Here is a 24,199-nt window from a genome sequence, read left to right on the forward strand (position 1 = left end):
GGAATAACATTCGAATCCACGCACCCTCAGCCATCTGATTCTCTACCAAAGACACCAGAAATGCTTTGGGGACGAGCCCTTTCAACTGCTAGAAGAATTAGAAATCAACATGTAAAGAATGAATTGGACCTTACTTGTTGTCTTGTGTGAAAGGCAGTTAAAAATGAATCATAGACCTTCATGTGAAGCCCCAAATTCCGAGACTATAGGATAGAAACACGGAGAAAACATTTCAAGATGTAGGCATAGCCAAATGTGTTCTCCACAGAACACTCCTGTGTCAAATCGTAAGGGGAATAGCTCAGATCTACACATCTCTTTCCTAAGTCTAGGATTACTTGTGAGTCAGATGAAATAATTGTTGAGGGGAGGAGATGAAAGTTACATTTCAGGGCCTCAGATTGCACAGAGTACTTGCTTCTCCCTGACATGGTGACAACTTTAGAAACCGAAGTCCCTAATATTTTATGCTAGCCAAGAACTCTGTAAACCCTGGAGATATAAATATTGCCAAGCAACTGCACCAGCTAGAAGAACTCAGCCAGAGCTTGTCTGCTCCAAGCCATCGTGGTGAGTGGACATGACAGATGATTGATTTACTTGCATATGTCAGTTTTCCTCAGAAGCATGAATGTTGGTCTGTCTTTGAATGATCAGTAAACTGGGAAGGATGAGCCTGAGGACCTTGAGCATCTCTGTCTCTCTGCTCAGGTTCTGTGTTCTCTTCTCATCACAGAGCTCCATGGTGGCCTTTGCATGAGGCCATCTCAGTGCTTCATCTGGTAACTGTTTCTTAAAAAACTCACATTTCTTCAGCTTCTGCTGTGTCCTGATTTGTGATGCTGGTAGCATCATTATAGTTTAGGAAAGTCTACTCACCTGATTTCAGTGAGCTTTTGGGATCCAATAAGTCACCTGTTTTGTTTTGGTTTTTGTTTGTTTGTTTATTTGTTTGTTTTGTTTTGCTTTTGTTTTTGTTTTTTGTTTTTGCCAGTTGCACTTTATTGTCCTTGCCACCTCAGGCCTTGACTGCATACTTGCGCAGCGGGTATAACCTCTCCTTCCGCTGCTGCTTCTTGGTCTTCAGCTTCTCTTCTTGCTTGGTGAGCCAGCGGCGCATGGCTATAGTCTTCTTGGGTCGCAGGTCCAGAGGCTTGTATTTCTTGCCCTTGTAGAATTTCCTGAGGTTTTCTTTTTGAGTCTGATTAATGACAATAAGGACACGGCAATGGATTTGCGGACGACTCGTATCTTGGACAGCTTGGACGCGGCACCTCTTGTCACCTCGACGACGCAAAGCTGAGACAGCTCCACTTTCAGATCTTTGTTTCAGCAGCTCCCCCTGCAGCAGCTCCTCCTTCGTGCCACGCAGGTCCTGAGCCTTAATCTTGGCCATAACTGCGCTGCTCACCGCTGAAGACTCCTAGTTCGACGACAGTATTCTTTTTCTGAATCCACCCTGATAATACCCTTATCTTCATACATATTATATGATACATGAAAATAATGAAATGTTTGAAATGCAAAACAAAAAAAAATGTTTTTCAAATGATCAGTGATCTCAAAGAGAATTCAGGATGAAAGAAAGAGATTAATTCACAATGAAGACCAGAAAGTCAACAGTGCAGAATACACATTCAGAAAGAAAATTGAGATTTTGAAGAAAAAAAAGAAACAAACAGAAATATTAGAAATGGGGGCTGGAGAGATGACTCAGTGCTTAAACTGTTCTTCTGAAGGTCTTGAGTTCAATTCCCAGCACCCACATGGCGGCTTACAATCTGATGCTGTCTTCTGGTGTACAGATATACATGCAGACAAAGTACCCATATACATAAAATACATAAATAAATAAATAAATAAATAAACCTAAAAAATAAATAAAACTAAATTTAAAAAATATTAAAAATGGAAAAACTCAATAAATCAATAAAAAGCTGTGAGAGATAGTATGAAATAACAGATGAAGCAGAAGAATAATATCAAATAGCGAGTTAAAGATTAAGGAAACACTACACTGAGTTAGCAATATAAACAGTTGCCTCGCTCCACACCTCCAGTCTCACTCCTATATTCCGCCTCTCCCCCAAGTGCATTCTCCCTCTGTTCCCCTTCATAAAATAACAGGCCTCTCAGGGATATCCACCCAATATGGCACAACAAGTTACAATAAGCCTGGGCACACAGGTGAACGGGGGGAACGGGGGCAAGAGATGTAAAACAGAAAGGATCTGGTAGGGCTGCTCCCCGCTCAGGGGGAGGTGATCAAAGGGCAGGCCAATCAGTTCATGTCAGAGACTTACCAGGCCACAGAGGAAGATGCAGCCAGTCCTGATGAGACCTAATAGACTAGGATCAGAAGGAAGGAAAAGAAGACCTCCCCTATCAGTGGACTTGGGGAGGGGCATGTGTGGAGAAGGCAGAGGAAAGGAGGGGTTGGGAGGGAAGAAGGGAGGGAGCTACAGGGGGGATACAAAGTGAATAAAGAGGAATTAGTAAAAAAATAAAAAAAAAACAGAAGGAATACTACTCAGCAATCAAAAATGAGGAATCATGAAATTTGCAGGCAAATGGTGGGATCTAGAGATCATTCTGAGTGAGGTATCCCAGATGGAGAAAGACACACATGATATATACTCACTCATATAGTCCTATAAGATATGATAAACATGATGAAATCTATACACTTAAAGAAGATAAACAAGAAAGAGGACCTGGGATAAGATGATCAATCCTCACTTAGAAAGACAAATGGGATGTGCACTGGATGTAGGAGAAAACAAGTAACAGGACAGAAGCCAACCACAGAGGGCCTCTGAAAGACTCTACCTAGCAGTGTATCAAAACAGATACTAAGACTCATAACCAGACCTTCGGCAGAGTGCAGGGAGTCATATAAGATGGGGAAGTTAGTATGACATGGAAAGGATAGGAGCTCCACAAGGACCAAATATATCTGGGCACAGGGGTCTTTTCTGAGACTGACACTCCACCAAGGACCATGTATGGTTATAACCTAGAACCTCTGCTTGGATGTAGCCCGTGGTAGCTCAGTAACCAATTGGTTTCCCATAGTAAGGGGAACAGGGACTATTTCTGACAGGAACTCAATAGCAGGCTCTTTGACCTCTCCCCCTCCCCCAAGGGAGGAGCAGTCCTGCTAGGCCTCAGAGGAGGACTTTGCAGCCAGTCCTGAAGATACCTGATAAAACAGGGTCAGATGAAAGGGGAGGAGGTCCTCCCCAATCAGTGGACTTGGAAAGGGGCAGGGAGGAGATGAGGGAGGGAGGGAGGGTTTGGGAGGGAATGAGGGAGCGGGATACAGCTGGGACACAGAGTTAATAAAATGTAACTAATAATAAAAAAATTAAAAAAGAAACATGAAGCTAATATTACATGAGGAAAAAAAAACAGAAAGGATCAGGCCAGGGGATCAAGTGTGGAGAGAGAAAGTACTGAGAGGGATGACTGCAATTGTGGGGCTCTTGAGGGAGGGTGTAGAATCCTAGTGCAGTGGAAACTGTGGGATCCACTAAGGTCACCCTAGCTAGGACTTCTAGTAATGAGGTACATGAAGCTTTGACCTGCCAACTTCTTAACCAGGCAAGTCTCCCAGCAATGGGCTAAGACATCAACCCAGCCAGAAAACCTCCAACTTACAATTTGTGCTGCCTGAAAGTTGTGCTGGGGTAATGGTGGCACAATCACTGGATTTGGCCAACCAGTGACTGGCCCAACTGAGGCCCATGCCTTGAGAGTGAGCCCATGCCTGATGCTGTGTGGATGGCCAAGAACCAGAGGCTAGATAGCCAGGGGACCAACGTTACAACCAAACACAAGTGGAGAAAAAAATCAAGAAATCTTTATGATCAAGATGAAGACCTAGGAAAACCACTGGTTAGGAGCGTTTATATCTCACAGACTAAAGTGGGGAGCTCCACATGAGCTCTGCACACACTGTACAATGTGATCCTATCTTACAAGTACACACACACACACACACACACACACACACCTGACTTTAGAGAGAGCACCTATGTTCACAGTTATCCCTAAGGTTGAAGAAAAATAAACTAAGAAAATATGTCTGTATGGCAGCCCCAGGCAGTCCAGTGCTGAGGGAAAGTCTTCAGTAAGACACATGCTGATGCAGAGAAGGGCCAGAGCCTCCCTTCTAGCAGAGTGAAAGAGGGACAAAAGGCTAAGACATCACAGGGTCTCTGGGCAAGACTGGGAGCCCTCTTCTCTTCCTCTCCATCACTCATCCACCTGAGCTGAAAGAAGCCCAGATGTTTTAAATCTGAGAAAAAGTGTCTACTGAATACTAGTTCTCAGATTCAACGATTCCAGTGCATTCCTTCACACCAGGAAGTGGATAGGGCACTGGGAAGGGAAAGGAGCAATGGGGGTAGGGAAGTGTGAGCTAAGGGGCTCTGCATGGCTGGCTGTGTGCATGCTGAGTCCAGTGGGTTCTTCTTGGGTCTCTTCTGCTGTCTAATGGAAAATGAGAACTAAAGACTTCATTGCTCAGACTGGTATTAGAGACCCAGAACTGATATGTAGTCCTTAGATTTAACTATACATAAACCTTCTCCACTTGATCTGAACAATAACTGAATAACCTGATCTTTAAGAGACAGAAGCATTGTTTGACAGTGAACATCAAAAAGAGAGTTATACACAAACAAGAGGAGAAATGAAGAATAAGCCAGGAGGGTAGTTGGCTCCTCTGCATAAATCAGCAGTCAGAGCAAGAAATAGATAAAACCTCCAAAAAGTCCCCCTGCTGCTCTGCCCTAGACACCAGCCACACTGTAGGACCAGACACTGACTCTGGGCCTTGAACATCTTTTATTGTAGGTGCTACTGAGCTTTTTTTTTTTCTTTTAAACCTTTATTTTCATTAGATGGATTCATTTTCTCTTATATGGGTTTTGTCTGCATATATGTTTTGTACCATGTGTGCTTGATGTCCATAGGGGTCATAATAAAACAGTGGATGCCCTGGAAATGGAGTTACATATGTTTTTGAATCAACACATTTGAACCACACAATATATGTGCCAGGATTCAAACGTGCATCCTCTGTAGGAGCAACAGTTGCTTTTAACCACATGAGCCATCTCTCCAGCCACAGTGTTATTGAACTTTGAAATGTTCAGAATGCAAATTTTTCAGTTTCTCAGAAGTTTCTCCCAATTCATTTCCTGTCTTGAGGCTTAAAGGAGAGAAAAGTCCCAGCTGTGAGGAAACTCAGGAATTATAATTAGGACCAGAAAGTTTCAGCAAATGACAGGACCCCAGGGAGAGGACAGCGCGGGTGTCCAGGATGGAGATGTGCAGAAGGAGCCCATTTCCCCTGGAGAAGCCAAACTCCTGATGGTGACATCCTGTCAGCAGTGACAGCTGCTGTGGGTACAGGACTCAGGGATGATAAAGAGTGTCTGCTGTGCTGTGAGGACGCCCACCCTGAACCCTGCACAGACTCCGCAGGTGAGTGTTCTTCATGTCACAGTGGACTGAAGCTGCCTTTCACCTTGACAGAGATGCTGTGAGGTAGGAAGGGTTAGGAGAGGTAGTTGAAGAGAAGGGTCTGGGTTTCTCTATCACTGTGAAAGAGGAAGGTGACAAGATGCAGGGAGAAAGCAGTCTCTCATTTCCCACCTGCCATCCAGAATTGTTTCCATGTCCATGAGGGAGCCAAGTGCTGTGTGTGTGGTGCACTGGGCCAGAGATGCTCATTACAGCCCAGGCAGGTACAGGAGACATGGACTGAAATTTCAGCTTGAGTGTGGGAAGCTTTTCTTCTCTGCAGTTTCTCCAGGTTGTATGTTTGTCCTCACAGGAGTGAAAGGTTCTGGTCAACAAACAGTATCTTTTTTATCTAGTGCCCTTTAGCCTTCTCAGAATGGGGGACTTTTCCCTTCTTTGTTATGGTTTTATAATTCCTGATGTTTACCTCTTCAGACTCAAAATATAGCACAGGGTGAAAATACAGAGAATTGTGGCAAAAACTGACATGACACAAACTCAAAGAACCACTGCTATTAGAGCACGTTTAACACTTGGCTTTTAACACTGTCCTAAGCACTATGCGCCTCTGCTCCACTGAATTCTCACAATACACCTGAATGTTACAAAGCACCATCTCTATATTAGTGAGTCTTACATGAGACAAGTAAAATGTTCAAAGCCCTGCACATAGCAATTACGAAAGACAGCATTTAACATACAGCATAGCTAGTTTCAAAGCTTGAGCTTGTCATTTTTGCAATTTAACCTCTAGTTTACCGATTTCTCCCTCTCATTTATCTGACCTTGTACTCTGCCCCTAAAATCTATTGCCCATGTCTGAAAGAATACCCTGACTTGATTAGTTTCACACAGATTGACCTTTATTATTTTTATGTGCTAGAGAAATGATGGTTGACAAAGCTTATTAAATATACGTAAAAATATATTTTCCCAATAATCCGGTAGTGTGTGTGTATGTACCTTTTCCAGGTAAGTTACGACCTTTGTTGGAAACCAAAGACAATTTCATTGTTATAAGTTTTGCTGTTGGCATCTCAGAGATCACATAAGAACATCTGAAAAGTGCCAAATTATAAGCAGATCACTACAGAGGAATTCTGAGAGGAAATAAAGCACTCTTGGTAAGTTTGTAAAGGATATGCCATGCTTTTCAGTAAATTGTTTGAAAGTTCACATCATTGCGCAAGTAGGGAAGTGCTAATCACTTAGCAAAAGTGACATCCAAAGAGAATTGGCTTCTCCAGGATACTTAGCTTTATCAATCTTAAGGAAAAAGCCCAACTCAAATGTCTGTCTAAATTGGTTTGTCAATTCATCTGTTGTGGTTAAAGTACAGTTTTAAAACCAACAGTTTCATTGAGCATCTATATCTTTTGAGCAGCAGGATGCTAATACTTACACAGAAGACACAAAGCCGTGGCTCTGAGGCCTGCTCACTGTCCAGTGAAGGAAAGGACAACACACAGGCAATATAGTCTTCTGAGGGTAGGGAAAGCTTAAGAGACAATACTCTAAGCAAGGTGCTATGTGGCATTGCAATTGGGCAAAAGTCAGGCCTCGATACAGTACATATACCTGTGGAGAGGTGAGCACCAATCTTATCATTTGCTTGGGAGTGTTCAAAGTAATCCCTAACTGATTTTGACATGGATGAGATGTCAAATTGTGGAGGCCAGGTGGAAATTAAGGCAGTCATGTGAAGATACCCGTGTTTTGTGGAGGTGAAACAAATGGAACTAGCTTCTGCTTCGAAAGCCCATCCTTTACTGGAATAAACGAAGTAAAGCAACAGAAAAAATGTAATCATTTTAGAATGATTACACTCATGGTGTAAGATATAGAGCAAAACTCAAAGGCTGAGGGATTTCTGACTGAGGACATGACTACATTGAGTCAACCTTAAAACAATTGGGAAGACATACCATTGTTAAGTGGTTTTTTTTGGGGGGGCGTGCTCCCAAAATAAAAATTAATGGACATAAAATTAATGTCCATTAAGGATTAATGGACATAAAAAGGAAATCACCTTCAGTTTGGTCTACCCATGAAGATTGGGAATACAATTTTTACCACACTTAGTCCTGCATTGAGGCCAGTGATCTAGACATTCACAGCCTGACTAAGTCTCTAACCTCTGAATAATTTATAACCAAAAGGCTTGTGAAGAGAAGATACCAGATCATCTTTCCAAGAACTGGTCTACTTGGCCAAGCACGACTTTCTGAGAAGCTGCAAGTTTTTTATTAGTTCAATAACCATTTGAGTGATGGTTGCATATGAGGCAGTGAAGAGGATACGGATGAAGCAACAAGACTGTCCAGTCAGTAGCTTCAAGACACATTGAGTGAGATGAGGGAAAAGGAAGGTGCCTGTTAGGCGAATACTCAGGACTGTGTTGGCTTGAATAATGTCAACGTGATGCTGTGCATTTAGCTTTTGTCTAAGAAGAGCATGCCTATATTAATTTGAAAGCCAGGAAACTATCAAGTTTATTCTCAGATTGTATCTATCATCACTTCCATGGGCATGGAAAACAGACAAACCGGAAAGACAAAGAATATGATCGGGCATCATCAAGGAAAAAAAGCACATATATTTACATCATTAACACCATTATTTTGATTAGAATAAGCAGAGAAAATCTTACATGTATTTCTTAAAAGATTTTTCCTAGTGTTGTGCATGAAAGTCAGAAGATGAACTGGAATAACATTATTCACACAATAATCTTTCTTTCTCTTATTGGACCTGGACTTGTGGGAAATATCCTAATATTTGTGAGACATATATACATGTCTACCTTGGGGACTGAGAAAAAGCCTGTAGACCTTATTTTCATCCATTTGGCATTTTCTAATATGATCATTATTTGTAGCACAGGAATTAGAGATATAGCTACAGTGTTTTACTTTGGAAACTTCCTAGGAGATGTTGGCTGTAAAGCTGTGGTTTATCTGGCAAGGATGGCACGGGGCCTCTCCATCTGCACCACCTGTCTCCTCAGTGTGGTCCAGGCTGTCACCATCAGTCCCAGAACCACCATTTGGACAAAGATCAAACCACAGACAGCATGGCAAGTTCTTTCCTTTTTACTCCTCTTCTGGATTGTTAATATTCTCATAAGCTCCAACTTACTCTGCTACATCAAAGGAGGCAATGGCTTGAACAGGTCTGTAGCTAGACTGTTCATTGGGCATTGCTATATGTTGCCATCCAGACATATGATCAAGTGGCTTTTCCTCTCTCTCATGACTCTTCGTGATGTCATCTTTCAGAGTCTGATGGGCTGGAGCAGTGGCTCCATGGCTCTCCATCTGTATAAGCATCACAAGCGTGTCCTCTACCTTTACAGCTCCAGGCTTGCAAGCAACTCTCCTCCAGAAATCAGAGCTACATGGAGTGTTCTCATTCTCATGACCTGCTTCCTTTTCTTCTACTGGGTAGATTTTATCCTCTCCTTCTACACAGGTTTCACAGTGACACATGATTCTATTTCACTAAATATTAAAACATTTTTAGAACTTGGTTATGCTGGTTTCAGCCCCTATGTTCTGATCAGTAGAAATGTCCGTATTCCTAACATCTTAAATGCTCACTGAGAAGTATATAAATTACATTCTACATCCATTCTCTATGAACTAAAGGTATATACATTGTAAACTGCTTTGCGATGGTGAATTTTAGAGGTTTAGACATAATGTTTGCTATGTAGCATAGTCTGACCTGCAGTCAGTATGTAGCACAAGCTGATCTTGAGGTGCCTCAGCACCTCAAATGCTGGGATTACAACATTACCCAACAAAGTGTCTCAAAACTAGATTAAATATTATAATAATAGATTTCCTGTTCTTAAGAAGTCTGCCATTGCACAATCTTGAGACCTGTTCAAGATGTTGAGGGAGATGGAAAGCAATTCTCACCATCTTCCTATTTCACCATCCCTCTCGTGTGACTTTTAGCCTCTCATTTGCACTGGAGAAATGCTGAAGGTAAAGATTCTTTTGAAAATTACTATTGCATTTTGTCTCCAAAGCCAGAGCATGAAAACAAAACAGATTAGGTGGAGTGAAGATATGACCCTGATATGAGGTGAGCTTCTACTGCAGAGTGAAAGTGACAGTGACACAGGGAAGGTCACCACAGCACAGAAGGTTCGATTAGCAATTGTTTGACATTGCTAGGTTCAAAAACAGAGGAAAAAAAGTGTCAGTGCTACTGGCCAACTATAACTGGGTTAGAACCTGAAGTGTTAGTACAAGAAGCTCTGGCAAACAGGCTATCTCAAATGATGAAGGGTCTGTAGACCATACTCCAGGCCAGGGCCTCACTGGCACATTGATGTGTTAAAACCTTGATCATAGATTCTAACAATGGAACTTCAGTCCCTCACTCTCAGTCACTCACTACCGTCTACACTGAGCATCCTAGTGTTTGCTAGGCTTCCTTGAATTCCATTCTCCATCTCCCCTAATACTGTGCAGGTGCACCCTGTTGAACTTAAGATAAGGATATCAAGGTTCTGAGGGGGGAGGGGTCCACTTGGCGTAATCCAGGTGGCGTGGCCATGCCAACCATCAGAACACTGAGAACCTTGCAAACTCCACAGTCTTTGGCCCAGAAGGACCCAGAGTCCAGGTCCTCAAAATACAACACTACAGTCACCCCTAGAGGCTACTGCCTGCTCTGAGCTGTGTGAGTCCCACTCCTGAAGGCATGCAGAACCTTGAAGGGCTGTCCATCAAAGCTGTCCATCAGCTCACTGCAGTTCCTCCCCAGGATAAGCAGAAAAGCCCAAACAGTTCTTGCAAGGAGTTGGCTGAACTGTTCTCTCTACAGCTGAGTACTGTGCCTGGAGTGGAACTAAAGCTGCATGCACTCCTTCCTTGGTCCAAGAGCTGAAACTTTCCAGGGTAAAGCAAGAGATAGACCAGGCTGTGGGTCTTTGAAATACTGCTATTTGCTTAGATATACTAGGTTTTTAATGTTTTATAATATAAAGACCAGTAGTATGTTTAGTTTCTATATCAACTTCTCAAAAATCTGAATCACCTGAGCGGGGATCCTCATCTGAACAGTTGTACTGTCTTGATTGACATGGGAAGACTCACCCAACTGGATGTCCTGCAATGGTAAGAACCTAGGTTAAAAGGGTGTATCAGAGAGGAGATCATCCTACTTCATGATTTCTTGGCCTTTCAGCTTGTCTCAGAGTTGCTTTGCTCTTTTGCTACTGGGGCTGATTCCTTTGCTGTTAACAGAACTAATGGCTCTCTAGGAAATGTCCGGGCTTCTGGAGCCAGATTAGGACTACTGAGACACCTGCCTGTAGACTAACTACTAGTTATGGCCCCCAGTAAGAGACAACTGTGGTAAAACTGCTTCAACAGGTGAGGCTCACAGGCTCAAAGACGGAATAAAATACTGCATTCTCAGCTGCCCAGGTGTAATTTAGCACTTGTCAACTATTTTCAAGCTGACTTAATAAATTCTAGCATTATGTGTGCACATATATATGACATTATTTTATTTATTGTAATATTTATTGTGTATAATATATATATATATATATAATATGTATCTGCTTTGTTTTGCTCCTCTAGAGAATGCTAACTAAAACTGTTACCTTTTCCAGCTTATTCTGAAGTGAAAGCATGGTTGGGGAGGAGGGTTGGCTCTCTAAAAACCTTGTGAGTGTTTACCTGGCATATCCACTGTCTTTCTTATAAAGTGGACAATGTGGGTTAGAGGGATAGGTCCAGACCTCACCTGACAATTCTATCAAAAGCCATTTTATTTTCTGTAATTTCTCTTGTATTATTATAAATAAAAGAATTGTTAATTTCCAGTAGATATATTTTTGATACAAATCTGAAATCTTACAGAATAAGCTAAATTAACATACCAATCTATTCCTTTGTTATCATTTGATGAGTAAAGCGAAAGCCCGGAAAATCTCAGTGACTTCCCAGTGTGCACTACAGAATATGTCACAGTCATCTTGTGTGCACTAGATCCATGGAGTTACTCTACCTGAGAGCAACCTTGTCCCTGTGCCCAACAGCTCACCTGTTTCCACCTCTGTGTCTAAGAGAAGGACAATTCTGCTCTCTTCTCTGTGCACTCAGTGGGTCAGAAGCATAACTACATGTCTTTTATTTTCTTTCAGAAATTAGTAGGCAATGTTTGTGAAAGAATGTTTTACCTAGAACAGGTGTCTCTGAACCTTTCCATGGGCTCTGCCTGTTACTTAAATGTGGTCCAGGCTGTCACCATCAGTCCCAGGACCACCTTTGGAGAAGGCTTCAACAACAGTCTATGTGACGAGTTCTTGCCTATTTACTTTTCTTTTGGATCTTTAAATTCTGATGAGCTCCAAATCTCTCCACTATATCACAGTAGTCAGTAGCATGACCAGATCTGCAGTTGGAATAAATTTTTGAGTGTTGTTATATGATGCAGTTACTTTCTAGGGGTCTTGATTGGGTTCAATTTCTCTGCTGGTTAAAAAAAAATCAAGAGGTGCAGGGTGGGGGTGGGTGGTAGAACCTCAGACACAGAAGAGAAAAGCAGCATACAGAATAAAGAAAGGTTTTTATTAGGGATAAGGACACATACACAGTGAGGCACACACAGAGAAAGACCCTCTGTAGAACAAATGGGGGACTTGGGAAGCAAAGCCCAGTTTCTGCTTAAGGGTGGGGTGTTCCAAGGGTCTTTGAGGGATCCTCCTGCCCTAATTTCAGCTTGTTCACTTTGAACAAAGAAAAGAAGGCTGAATGGCCCACAACTCTGGTGTAAACATGTCCTGATACAGCCTTGAACTTGTGGGACCAACATACATACAGAGGGCCCTCTTGGCAGGAGAAAAAGCCTACCAGGCCTTTAGGCCTTTGATTCTGTACCTGGATGTTTGCTTTATTCATTATCTATTACTGGCCTTTCATCTGTCTGTCTATCAGGGACCTAACGTCCTGTCCTCTGTGACATCCTCACATACAGTGAGCTGGGGGGTTTTGTTTACTTTTCTTTCTCTTTCTTCTGTCTCTTTCCTCTCTCGCTCTCTCTCCCTCAACCTTTCCCCTTCTTCTCTCTCTATCCTGCTGGGTGGAGCCTTTCAGAGTGTAGCTTTGCTAGGCTCCCATCTGCAAGTATAGCTGAGTATCATTAATAGTGACAGTGGTTGCTTCTCTCCCTGCTTCTTTTTGTGACATAATCCTTCAGAGTCTCGTGGGATGGGGGAGTAGGTCAATGGCACTGTAAAATGGTACATGTAAAGGGAATTGGTACCTATATAGACATTACAGATGTGTCCTCTACCTTCACAGCTGTAGATTAGAAAACAGTTCCAGTTCAGAAATCAGAGCTGGACAATGTCCTTATTCTCACAACCTGTTTTCTTATCATTTATTGAATAGGTTTTACTTTATACTTTTTACATAACTTTCTTTTTTTTTTTATTCACTTTACATTCTGATTACATCCACCTCCATCATCTCTTTCCGGTCCCATACTTCCTCCTCTTCTCTCTATTTCCCCTCCCCTTCTCCTGAGAAAAGAAAAGCCTCCCCACAGCAACACCCCACAGCACATAAAGTTGCATCAGGCCTGAGTACATCCTATTCCAGGCAAGGCAGCCCCACAAGGGGTTCATGATCAGAAAGCAGGCAAGAGAGTCCATGACCGAGAAAGTCCCTGCTCCCCTGACTAGGCAATCCACATGAAGACTGAGCTGCCCACCAGCTTCACATTTGTAGGGGGCCTAGGCCCAGTTCATGCATGTTCCTTGGTTGATGCTTCAGTCTCTGCAAGTCCCCCCTGGGCCCAGGTTGTTTGACTCTATTGTCTTCTTGTGCAGTTCTTGTAGCCTCCAGGTCCTTCTATCCTTCTCCCACCTCCTTCCACAAGGCTCCCCACATTCTACCTAATGTTTTGGATGTGAGCCTCAGCATCTAATTGGATCCCCTGCTGGGTGGAGCCTTTCAGAGTGTAGCTTTGCTAGGCTCCCATCTTCAAGTATAGCAGAACATTATTAATAGGGACAGGGGTTGCTTCTCTCACATAGGGTGCATCTCAGGTTGGGCCAGGCATTGGTTGCAACCTCCCTTAATCTCTGCTCTATCTTTATTCCTGTGCATCTTATAGCAGGTTAAGTTTTGGGTCAAACTTTTGTGGGTTGGTGTTCCCCTCCCTTGACCAGAAGTCATGTCTGGCTAGAAGGTGGCCTCTTCAATCTCTACAACCCCAACTACCAGGAATATGAGCTCAACTCATCCCCATATCTTCTAAAGAGCCTATCCTATTGTAGGGCTCCAGCTTATCTCAGAGATGCCTTGCCCTTGATTTCTTTTCTCTCTCTAAGCCCGCTGCTCTCCCACCCCCATTCTCCCCACATTTGATCCCCATCCTCATTTCCCTCCCCACTCCCTCTCCTACCCTGTTCCCTCTTTTCATCCACTTCCACTGTCTATTCTGTTTCCCCCTTCTGAGTGAGAATTAAGCATCCTCCTCTGTTGGTGTAATGTTCTTTTAAAATGTATATGCCTTACCCTTGTTAATTCAAATGCTGATTTCCCCACCCCCAACTCTCTGGTTTCAATCTGGATATTGCATTGTGATACTCACTATAAGCATCCTGTCTCAACTCTTGTGTAAACAGGACACAAATAAAGCAACTAGATACAATGTTGTGCAATGGGAGGAGCCAGAGGACAGGAAAGAGGGGAGGAGCTAGAGAACAGGAAGGGGCGAGAAGGAGGAGGAGCTCGAGGAGAAGAGCAGGAGGAGAGCAGAGCGCGGGAGGAGAGAGCTAGGAGGACACGGAGCATGAACCAGACCTAAGATTTCACAAAAAGCAAGTATAATGTGGGAAATCTAAATGTTAGGAAACTGAGGGCTTGGAGGTTTAGGAGGGAGTAAATATTGCCCAGCATTGTGTTCTAGGTTAACTAAAAACCCAGTCTCCGTGTGGTGATTTGGTTATACAGCCTCTGAGGATTAACAGCAGCGTTACCAGAAGATAAAACAATAGTAAATATTAATAGTCACCTACAACACTCCTCTTTGTTACTTAGCTGCTTTGGGTCTGTGAATCATGACTATGCCATTTTGTAACACTCTTCCATTTGGGTCAAACTGTGACAATTCCCACAGGCAAAGTTCTGGGTGTAAAGTAACCTGTTTTTCTAGATTCGTGCCTCCCAAACATCTGGAACCCCAGTAATGACCAACTTGGCTTATCCTAATAACAGCCAACCAAAGACAAAAAAAGGGAACTTTTTAATCTCCTTCCCACCCATCTTCCTGTTAAAAATCTAAGAAGGGACCACACTGTGCACTATGGGACAGATCTCTCTTCAGAGCACCTGAATGCTTGTCTGCTGCCTGTTCCCGGTATTAATAACACTTCTAATGAATTTCTTACCCTCAGGTGATAATCTACCTCAGTGTCTTCCTTGAGTCCTAAACCTGAAATGTTTTGCTACCATGATATATGGTTCTACAATACTAAACGCTAGAATATTTTTAAAACCTGGCTCTGCTGTTCTCAGTCCCTTTGTCCTGATCAGCAGAGATGTTGGTATTGCTAAGTGATAAGGTTACACTGACAAATACATCAGTTGCTGTTTATACCAATTCCTATGTGAACTAGAAGGATACACTTACAAGCTGCAGTTCCCTAATGTTCAAATATTTCAAATCAGTAAATTAATCAAAGCTTTTAAAAATAGCTTTGCGTTTTTTTAAATTAGCACCAGGTGATCTAAGACCTGCTCAAGGAATCTAGAAAGCTGGAAGGACAGATTATTACCCACTTCCCACTCCACTGTGCCTATCATGTGGCTCTGCATCTCTTATTTACTTACATGGAGATGACCTCATTGTCAGGACACTAGATCTACAAATAAAGAAGAAACAACCAATGATTGTCTAAATTTATATCCCCTCGATGATTTTCCATAGTTATCTGGTTTAAAAAAAAACAATGTACCCAGCACTTTCTTGTGCTCTCCCAAGAGCAATGAGCATTCAACCAACAGGGAAAGAGGTGTCATGATGATCTAGTTTCTAAGGCACCATTTGTCTTCATCTATGGACCAAGCATGCTAGGCTAGCAACCTGACACACAAGACATGCCCAGTGTTGCCATAAAGGCATGACTGATGTGGGGCAACCAGGTGCTTTGTGATTGAATCTGAAACCCAATATACAGAAGGAAACTCACATCTGATACCATAAACCTGGGGTTTATGGTAGGGGTGGGATGTTCATAGCCCAGTGTAGAAGACACAGCTCTTGTTTTTCTAAAGAGATGCTATGCACCTGACAAATTACAAAATAAATTCTAAAAACTTATACTTATTCCCATGTATTAGTGTTGCTGTAGGCTTTAGTCACAGAATCTTCTCTTTGCATTGGGCAGTGGTTACTGCAAAACTTCGTAACTAGACAAATTGCAGAGAAAAGGTTTTATAATCATCAATATCTGTCAGTCATATTTCCTTGGTCTTGCTGTGAGGTTGATTGTGGAGTAGTGGGGCTAATTTAAAATGAAATCCATTTCACTTTAAGATTTTTATCTTGTATACCTTATACAAGGTCTTTCATTTTATATAATATCATCTTATTTTATTTTATTAGCTTTTTCTCATTTATATCATCTTATTTTATTAACTTAAATTCAGCACTATCAGTTTTTTACATAATTACCAATAATCGTTTCAATATAAAAAGAGACATGAGGGCCAACAAGCTGGCTGTGAGGTAGAAGGACCTGCTCCCAAGCCTGAGGACCTGAGTTCAATCCCTGGGACACACATGGTAGAAGAAGAAAACTAACTTCCGAACACTATCCACTGGCCTCCACACACACCATAACATATGACCACCCACATAGACACACACACGCATACACACACACAATATATATATGTGTGTGTGTGTGTGTGTGTGTGTCTTTAACAATTTTTTTAAAAAAAAAAAAAAAAGTACACCTGGCTAGCAAACACAACTTCAAGTGCTGATGCAGCAATCTAAATACAGAGTAATTCTAGAGATACATAGTTGGTCAGAAGAGGTGTCAGATGAAGGAATTCAACTGTAAACAACCTGTCCTTCTGAAGCCAAGACTTGATCTCTGCATCAGTCACTTACTCATTTCACAAATAGTTATTAGCACCTGCCTTGTGACAGGAAACATTTTAGAGACTCGGAATGCAGAAGTGAATAAATGCCAAAAGATATTTTACCTTCCTAGAGCATTCATTTCTGCTAACTGGGTTCTCAGCAATTCTGTATTTTTTAACCCTCTTATCATCACCTCCTCAAGCATTTGTAAATTTCATCATTAAAGAAAATACAGAGGGAACCTGGATTACTGGCACATGCCTGTAATCCCAGCATTCAGAGTTAGGATATGCCCAACTCTCATGAGAACAGGCGGGAAACAAAGGATATTTAAGAGCAGTTCAGGGAAAGAAGGTGAGTTGAGTTTGGTGCAGCTCAGTTGAATACAGTCGAGTTTGTGCAGCCAGTACAGTTCAATTTGTGGAGTTTAGAGGCAGTTTTCAAAGCAGAACAATTCAGTGAGAAACAAGAGAAGCCAGTTTGGATCAGTCAACTTGAAGAAGAGTTTTGAGCCAGAACAACTGAATTAAACCAGCTAGACAGAGTTCAGAAAGAACTAGAAAGAGTGAGCTTCTTCAGCAGTAAGTTTTGGAGGCTGGAACTAGGCCTAAGTTAGCAGATGAAGGCTGGAAACTGAAGCCTTCAAGTCCTGGGCTTGCCAATTGTATGGAAGCTAGAAGCTTCCAGGCCTAGGCCTTCAGATAATTAGAACAGAGATAGAAATTCTCTGGGCTCAGCGCAAGCCGTGTATTCACACAGCTTGGGTAGGGCTCACATCTCGTCCTCTCACCTGAGAAAATAAGAACAACACTCACAGATCACTATGAGGAAACAGTGCGTTCCAAATACAACAGGACTGATGAACAAATGAGCTAACAAAGATTATAGCAACATACACAAGACCTACACAATTCTGGTTAGACAGGGCCAGCACTATGAGAGAGAAGTGGACATCAAGTCCCACCGCTAGCCAAGAACCTGTTTGTGATTAATAACTGATGGACAATGGACAATTACTTTTCTACAATGAAATGTCACTAAGTAAAATTCAACCAAACCCTAGGGTAGGTCCTGTGTCCAGAAATAGTTATCTAACACAAAATAAACTACATGTTTTTGTTTTTGTTTTATGGGCTTTTTGTTCTATTTTGTTTGGGCATTTTTCCCCAGTGGTTTTTTTTCTTTGATTCTTTTGATTTTCTTTTCTTCAGGTTTTTGTCTTGGTTTGGGGAGGAGAATAGCACAAGAAAGCAAACATGAAGTTAGGGAGGTGTGCAGGATGCAGAAGGAAATTATACTACCAAATATATTGTATAAAAATTTTTAAGTAAGGAAAATTAAATAGCATCATAAAAAATAAAATATTCCAGACCAACTGTGACACATACAGCAGGCACTCAAAATAGTGCCAGGAGTACAGGAGATTCCATATTCTCCTTGTTACTCTATCCTATAAAACACTGAAGACAGCCCTTGGCTGTAGTACTTAATGATCTTTTATTATTACTAAATAATATGCTTGAAAGTTATTCATAAAGTGATCCCTTTTATTTATCAGCAATCTCTTCCAGCGTGGTTCTTGGTCTAGGGGGTAGATGGAGAGGAAAGGGCAAGACTGAAGTCCAAAAAGCCAGAACCCCTTGGGTACTGTTCATCATCCTTCTCCTTACTCACAGGGACTATAATTACGATCAGAAAGTTTTTGGGTTCAGCAAATGATAGAGCACCAGGGAGAAGGCAGGGCTGCCTCAGGGATGGGGACAGAAGGAACCTTTTCCCCTGATAAGCCAAACTCCTGGGTGTGACATCCTGACACCTTGCTTGAGCACAGGGAGTTGGGGTGATAAAAGGGCCTGGCCGGTGCTGTGAGGACACCTACACTGAGTCCTGCACAGACTGCACAGGTGAGTGCTGCATGTCATGGTGGATGAGGCTGCATTTGATATCAGAAGAATCTGTGGAGGGCTGAAGTGTCGGAGAGAAAGATGTGGGCTCCCTGTAACTCTGGAAGAGGAAAGTGACAGGATTCAGGGAGAAGATGGACTATCATTTCCAAACTGCAACCCAGAATTGTTTCAGGAAAAACAAGGAGAGTGTGTGAGATCAGAGCTGCTCCTTCCCCAGGGCCGGCCAGGGTAGGAAACAGAGGCAGCTGCAGTGCAGCTGGAGTAGGAAGCTCTTGCTCACTCAGCTTCTGCACAATCTTTGTGTGATTTTCCCTCCAAAGACTGAGAACTTTGATCTGAGCTGTATGACTTCTGGTGACTTCAGTCTATGTGGATGGAGCACTCTTTCTTTATCATGATTTTATTTATGGTGAATTTACTCTTTCCTAGAACAAATGTAAACCATGGAATATGAGAAGTGTGAATAAAACAGACATGACTGACAGTAGCAACTGATTTTTTAAAAGGGATCTTTAGAGCATGCTGAACGCTTCCCTAGGCACTATGCCTGTCAATTCGTTGCCTCTTAAAATACACCTATATAGCATAATTTATATATTAAAAGTCATTTTGTAAAAACCAAGATATATGCTCAAAGTGGTAAATATATAAAATAGAAAATCCAGAATTTTAATCAACATCAAGTTGTCACAAAGCATGTTCTTGTGAATCCTGAACTTTCTATGTAAAGTTCTGGTCTCCCTTAAGCTTCTAGAATATGTATAACCTTCCACCATGCCAAAACTCTCATTTAACGATGCACACCGATTGAACTGGTTGATCCTAATGTGGTGGAAGTAAGAAGCTTGTGAAAACTAATTAAAATGTGCGTATGTACAGTGAAGAGCAGGCTCGGTGATTAAGAGCACTTACTGCTCTTTCAGAGTTCTCTGATTCAATTATCAGCACCCACATGGCAGCTAACGACCATGTACAACTCCATCTTGAGGAAATCCAGTGCCTTATTCTGTCTTCTTCAGGCACCAGGCACACAAGTATTTCCTAGACATATATGTAGACAAAACAGGCAAACACACAAAAATGACCAGCATTAAAAAGAAATAAAATAAAATGTAAACTTCTCTCTGATGGTTCCTGAATAGATGTAAATGGATAACTTTTGCATTCCAGGAGTGACACTATACAGGAAACAAAGACAGCTTCCTCATTTCAGTATGTGTTATTGATGTCCCCCTCCCCCCCAAAAAAAAGGGGAGGTACATCTTTATAAATACAAGCTAACTAATGTACCAAGGCATCAGTCAGGTCATCTCAGCAAGAAGGGATTTTATATAAGCAAACAGACAGCACAGTCCATAGTGTTTGGGGAAATTGTAGGAGACACATTTGTGGCCTGTGGTCAGGACTTAGCTATGTAGGATGGAGGATAGAATTGGACCACAAACAGAACATCACAGGTACCACTGTGGCATTATATGTACCCTTGTAACAGGGTAAGTTCCAATATTTCACATGCTTGGGAGAAGCTGAAAGTAATTCAGAGATAAATGGGTGAAGAGTGTGGAGTACCGAACTGTGGAATACAAGTGTACCTAAGGTCACCCACATAAAACTATTTACGATTTATAAAACTGGAAATTTTAATAGATCTTTTTTTAATCCTCATTTGAACTTTAAACAGAATTAGAAGAAAATGGTTGTTGTGTGTAAAAATACACAAATCAGTATGATGTATTGAGTTGCTTGTCCTTTATAGGTTAGAGCATTATTGGTTGATAAAATCACTGAACCTTAGAAATCAAAATGATATGATGTGCCTTTGTTTGGAGTCCAAAAGAACAATGCTTAAGCTGAGAGCTAAGAATTGATGATACCTTGGCAGAATGTTGTTATGGAATGGTCAGGAAAAGCACATAACTAGAAGGATACAGAACATTTAATATGATCCCACCCATGAGATGGTAGGGAACAAAAATTAAACACACCATTTCACTCAAAGTGAGAGGACAGGCTATCTACTACCCTAACTAATTAATCTATGTGTTATTTGTTGCCAAGGTCAATTCAGAGTTGGAGACAAAGAAAAGTTGCATGACTTTTCCTGGGAAGAAACACCATTAGGGCAAGCGTTAGACTTCTTTGGATTCACTACAGTTTTTTTTTTCCTTAGTTCAACGTGATTCCTTTTTTAATTTTTTATTTAACTTTTATTAATTACACTTTATTCATTTTGTACCCCCCCATAAGCCCCTCCCTCCTCCCCTCCCGATCTCACCCTCTCCCCTTTCTGCATGCATGCTCCTCCCCAAGTCCACTGATAGGGGAAGTCCTCCTCTCCTTCTTTCTGATCTTAGTCTATCAGTTCTCATCAGAAGTGGCTGCATTGTCCTCTACTATGGCCTGGTAAGGCTGCTCCCCCCCAGGGGGAGGTGATCAAACAGCAGGCCAATCAGATTATGTCAGAGGCAGTCCCTCTTCCCATTACTATTAACCCACTTGGACACTGAACTGCCATGGGCTACATCCGTGCAGGGGTTCTAGGTTATCTCCATGAATAGCCCTCAACCTCATTAGCCATTAGGGAAATGCAAATCAAAACAACCCTGAGATTTCACCTTACACCCATCAGAATGGCCAAGATCAAAAACTCAAGTGACAACACATGCTGGAGAGGTTGTGGAGAAAGGGGAACCCTTCTCCACTGCTGGTGGGAATGTAAACTTGTACAACAAATCTGGAAATCAATCTTGTGCTTTCTCTGTCAACGTGACTCTTAAGGGATGAGTGTGTACAGGATGGCAAAGAGGATCTGAGAAGAGAGGCATCTAAGCTTATGCTCAATATCATGGCTTGGAAATTGAGTGATGCTGTCCTTTGGATATTCTCATGGAAAAGTTTAGAGATGGAGGAAGAACTACTTTCTGTAAAAGCAGTGAATGCACCAGCATGATGTTTATGTCCAACTGTCATCATCATCTCGCCATGTCAGTGAAAAAAAGAACAGAAAATGCAAAAAAAAAAATAAGGCATCCATAAACAAAAAACAAACAAAAACTTTCTTCATTTACATAACACACTTTTCTTTTCACTATAGAAAACCCACAGGCATGAACCATTCCAAGTTTACTTCCTTCTGTTTCTCAAAAGGGTTTTCCTAGTTCTGGAACATGAAAATTATTTGGAGAGACCTCACCCAGAGAATAATTTTCATTTCGCTTACTGGATTTGGAGTTTTGGGGAACATCATCTTATTTGTGAGACATGTATATACTTTCAACATGGGTATTGAGAACAAAAATATAGATGTCATTCTCATCCACTTGGCTTTTGTAAACACGATAATTATTTATTGCATAGGGATCAGAACCATAGGCACAATTTTTTATATCAGAAACTTCCTAGGTGATGTTGGCTGTAAAACTACAATTTATCAAGAAAGGGTTGCCCGTGGCCTCTCCATCTGCACCACCTGTCTCCTCAGTGTGGTCCAGGCTGTCACCATCAAACCCAGGACCAGCCTTTGGAGAAAGCTAAAACCACAGACTGTATGGCATGTTCTAGTCTTTCTCCTTCTCTTTTGGATCTTTAATTCCCTGATAAGCTCCAACTTGCTCCACTACATCACAGCAGGCAGTAGCATGAACAGGTCTGGAGTTGGGATGTATGCTGGGTATTGCTATATGCTGCCATCCAGACACACAGTTAAGTGGCTTTTCCTCTCCCTAATGGCTCTTCGTGATGTCACTTTTCAGGGTCTCATGGGCTGGAGCAGTGGATCTATGGCTCTCCATCTGTATAAACATCACATACATGTCTGTACCTTCACAGCTCCAGGTCTGCAAATAATTCCAGGCCAGAAATCAGAGCTACCAAAAGTGTTCTCACTCTCATGACCTGTTTTCTTTTCTTTTATTGGACAGATTTTATTTTCTCCTTCTACACAGGTTCCACAGTGACAAATGATTTCACAATACTAAATATTAAAGCATTTTTAGTACTTAGTTATGCTGGTGTCAGCCCCTTTATTCTGATCTTCAGATATGTCCTTGTTGTTAAGCCCTGCTGTGTCCACAAGAAATAAGAGATTTCTTTTCACACCCAGTTCTTCATATACTGGAATGGCTTTGCTTTGCCATTCTAATACATCACAACAATAAATTGGTTGAGAATTTTTTTTTTACATACAGCTGGTAGTGCTAGAAAATTGAAGACTGTTTCAGGCTCTAGGAAGTGGGCAGAAACTCTCACTATCCCACTATTCCTATCACCAAGTTTAGCTTGCTGCATAGAGAAATGCAAGAGGGTGTACAGTCGCCCAAAATCAGAATTTTATTTTTCTGTATGCTACAGTTTTGCTTTTGTAAGAACCTCCAAATTTTTTCTGCCTTCTTGTTCCTTCCAACGTATTTCCATGATCACTGACTCCTCTATTTATTTACAAAGCAGAGGCTATCCTAAACCAATGATCAGGCAAGAAAAGAATGTAAGGAAGCCTGATTTATCTGAAGGTTTCTTAAAAAGCAGAGATGACCAGGGAAAGAAGCTAATTCACTACAACTAGTAAATGCTTGGCATTTCTGGATGCCAAGCACTAGAGAACAGGTAAGAATAAACACTGTACATGAATTCCAAACACATTAAAGATATTGACATGTGATCCTGATGGCTAAAGAAACTCCATTTTATGCTCGGCATCCATGTTGCTCCCCACTAGCCATGTAGCTCTCTCTGGCTCCAGTTCCTGGATTTTTAAAATTTGTTATCTTTTTATTAATTACAGTTTATTCACTTTGTATCCCAACTGTAGTCCCCTCCCTCACCCCCTCCCAGCCCTACCCTCCCTCCCTCTTCTTCATCCATGTCCCACCCCAAGTCCACTGATAGGGGAGGTCTTCCTCTCCTTCCGTCTGATCCTAGTCTATCAGGTCTCATCAGGAGTGGCTGCATTGTCTTCCTCTGTGGCCTGGTAAGGCTGTTCCCCCTTCAGGGGGAGATGATCAAAGAGGAGGCCAATCATTTCATGTCAGAGGCAGTCCCTGTTCCCATACCAGAGAACCACTTGGACACTAAGCTGCCATGGGCTACATCTGTGCAGGGGTTCTAGGTTATCTCCATGCATGGTCCTTGTTCGGAGTATCAGTCTCAGAGAAGATCTCTGTGCCCAGATTTTTTTTCTCTCCTTGTGATGCTCCTGTCCTCTCCAGGTCTTTCTGTCTCCCCCTTCTTTCATAAGATTCCCTGCACTCTGTCCAAAGTTTGGATGTGAGTCTCAACCTCTGCTCTGATATCCTGCAGGGTAGAGTCTTTCAGAGTTCCTCTGTGGTAGGCTCCTGTCCTGTTCCCTGTTTTCTCCCTCTTCTAACGTCCATCCCATTTGCCTTTCAGAATGAGGATTGATCATCTTACCCAGGGTCCTCCTTCTTGATTAGCTTCTTTAGGTGTACAGAACTAGAAAAGATCATCCTAAGTGAGGTATTCCAGAAACAAAAAGACACACATGGTATATACTCATTTATAAGTGGATATTAGACATATAATATAGGATAATCATACTAAAATCAGTCCCTGGATTTTAAGTTCTCAGCTACCTTGACTTAGTGACCTCCGTACATAAATGTACAACATGACCACCT

General features: G+C 41.9%; 1 protein-coding gene and 2 pseudogenes across 1 annotated transcript; 2 read left to right on the plus strand and 1 right to left on the minus strand.

Annotated features, from left to right (window-relative positions):
- Window positions 1-1,000: 1,000 nt before the first annotated feature.
- On the minus strand, window positions 1,001-1,396 carry LOC110562748 (large ribosomal subunit protein uL29-like; annotated as a pseudogene).
- A 6,794-nt stretch (window positions 1,397-8,190) lies between these two features.
- Window positions 8,191-9,134, plus strand: LOC110562764 (putative vomeronasal receptor-like protein 4). The gene has a single exon (XM_021659642.2). The coding sequence runs from the start codon at window positions 8,232-8,234 to the stop codon at window positions 9,132-9,134; it is 903 nt and encodes a 300-aa protein (XP_021515317.1). The 5' UTR covers window positions 8,191-8,231.
- A 12,532-nt stretch (window positions 9,135-21,666) lies between these two features.
- LOC110562755 (putative vomeronasal receptor-like protein 4) lies at window positions 21,667-22,647 on the plus strand (annotated as a pseudogene).
- Window positions 22,648-24,199: the final 1,552 nt, after the last annotated feature.

This window comes from Meriones unguiculatus, chromosome 19, assembly GCF_030254825.1.
Source record: "Meriones unguiculatus strain TT.TT164.6M chromosome 19, Bangor_MerUng_6.1, whole genome shotgun sequence".
NCBI lineage: Eukaryota > Metazoa > Chordata > Mammalia > Rodentia > Muridae > Meriones > Meriones unguiculatus.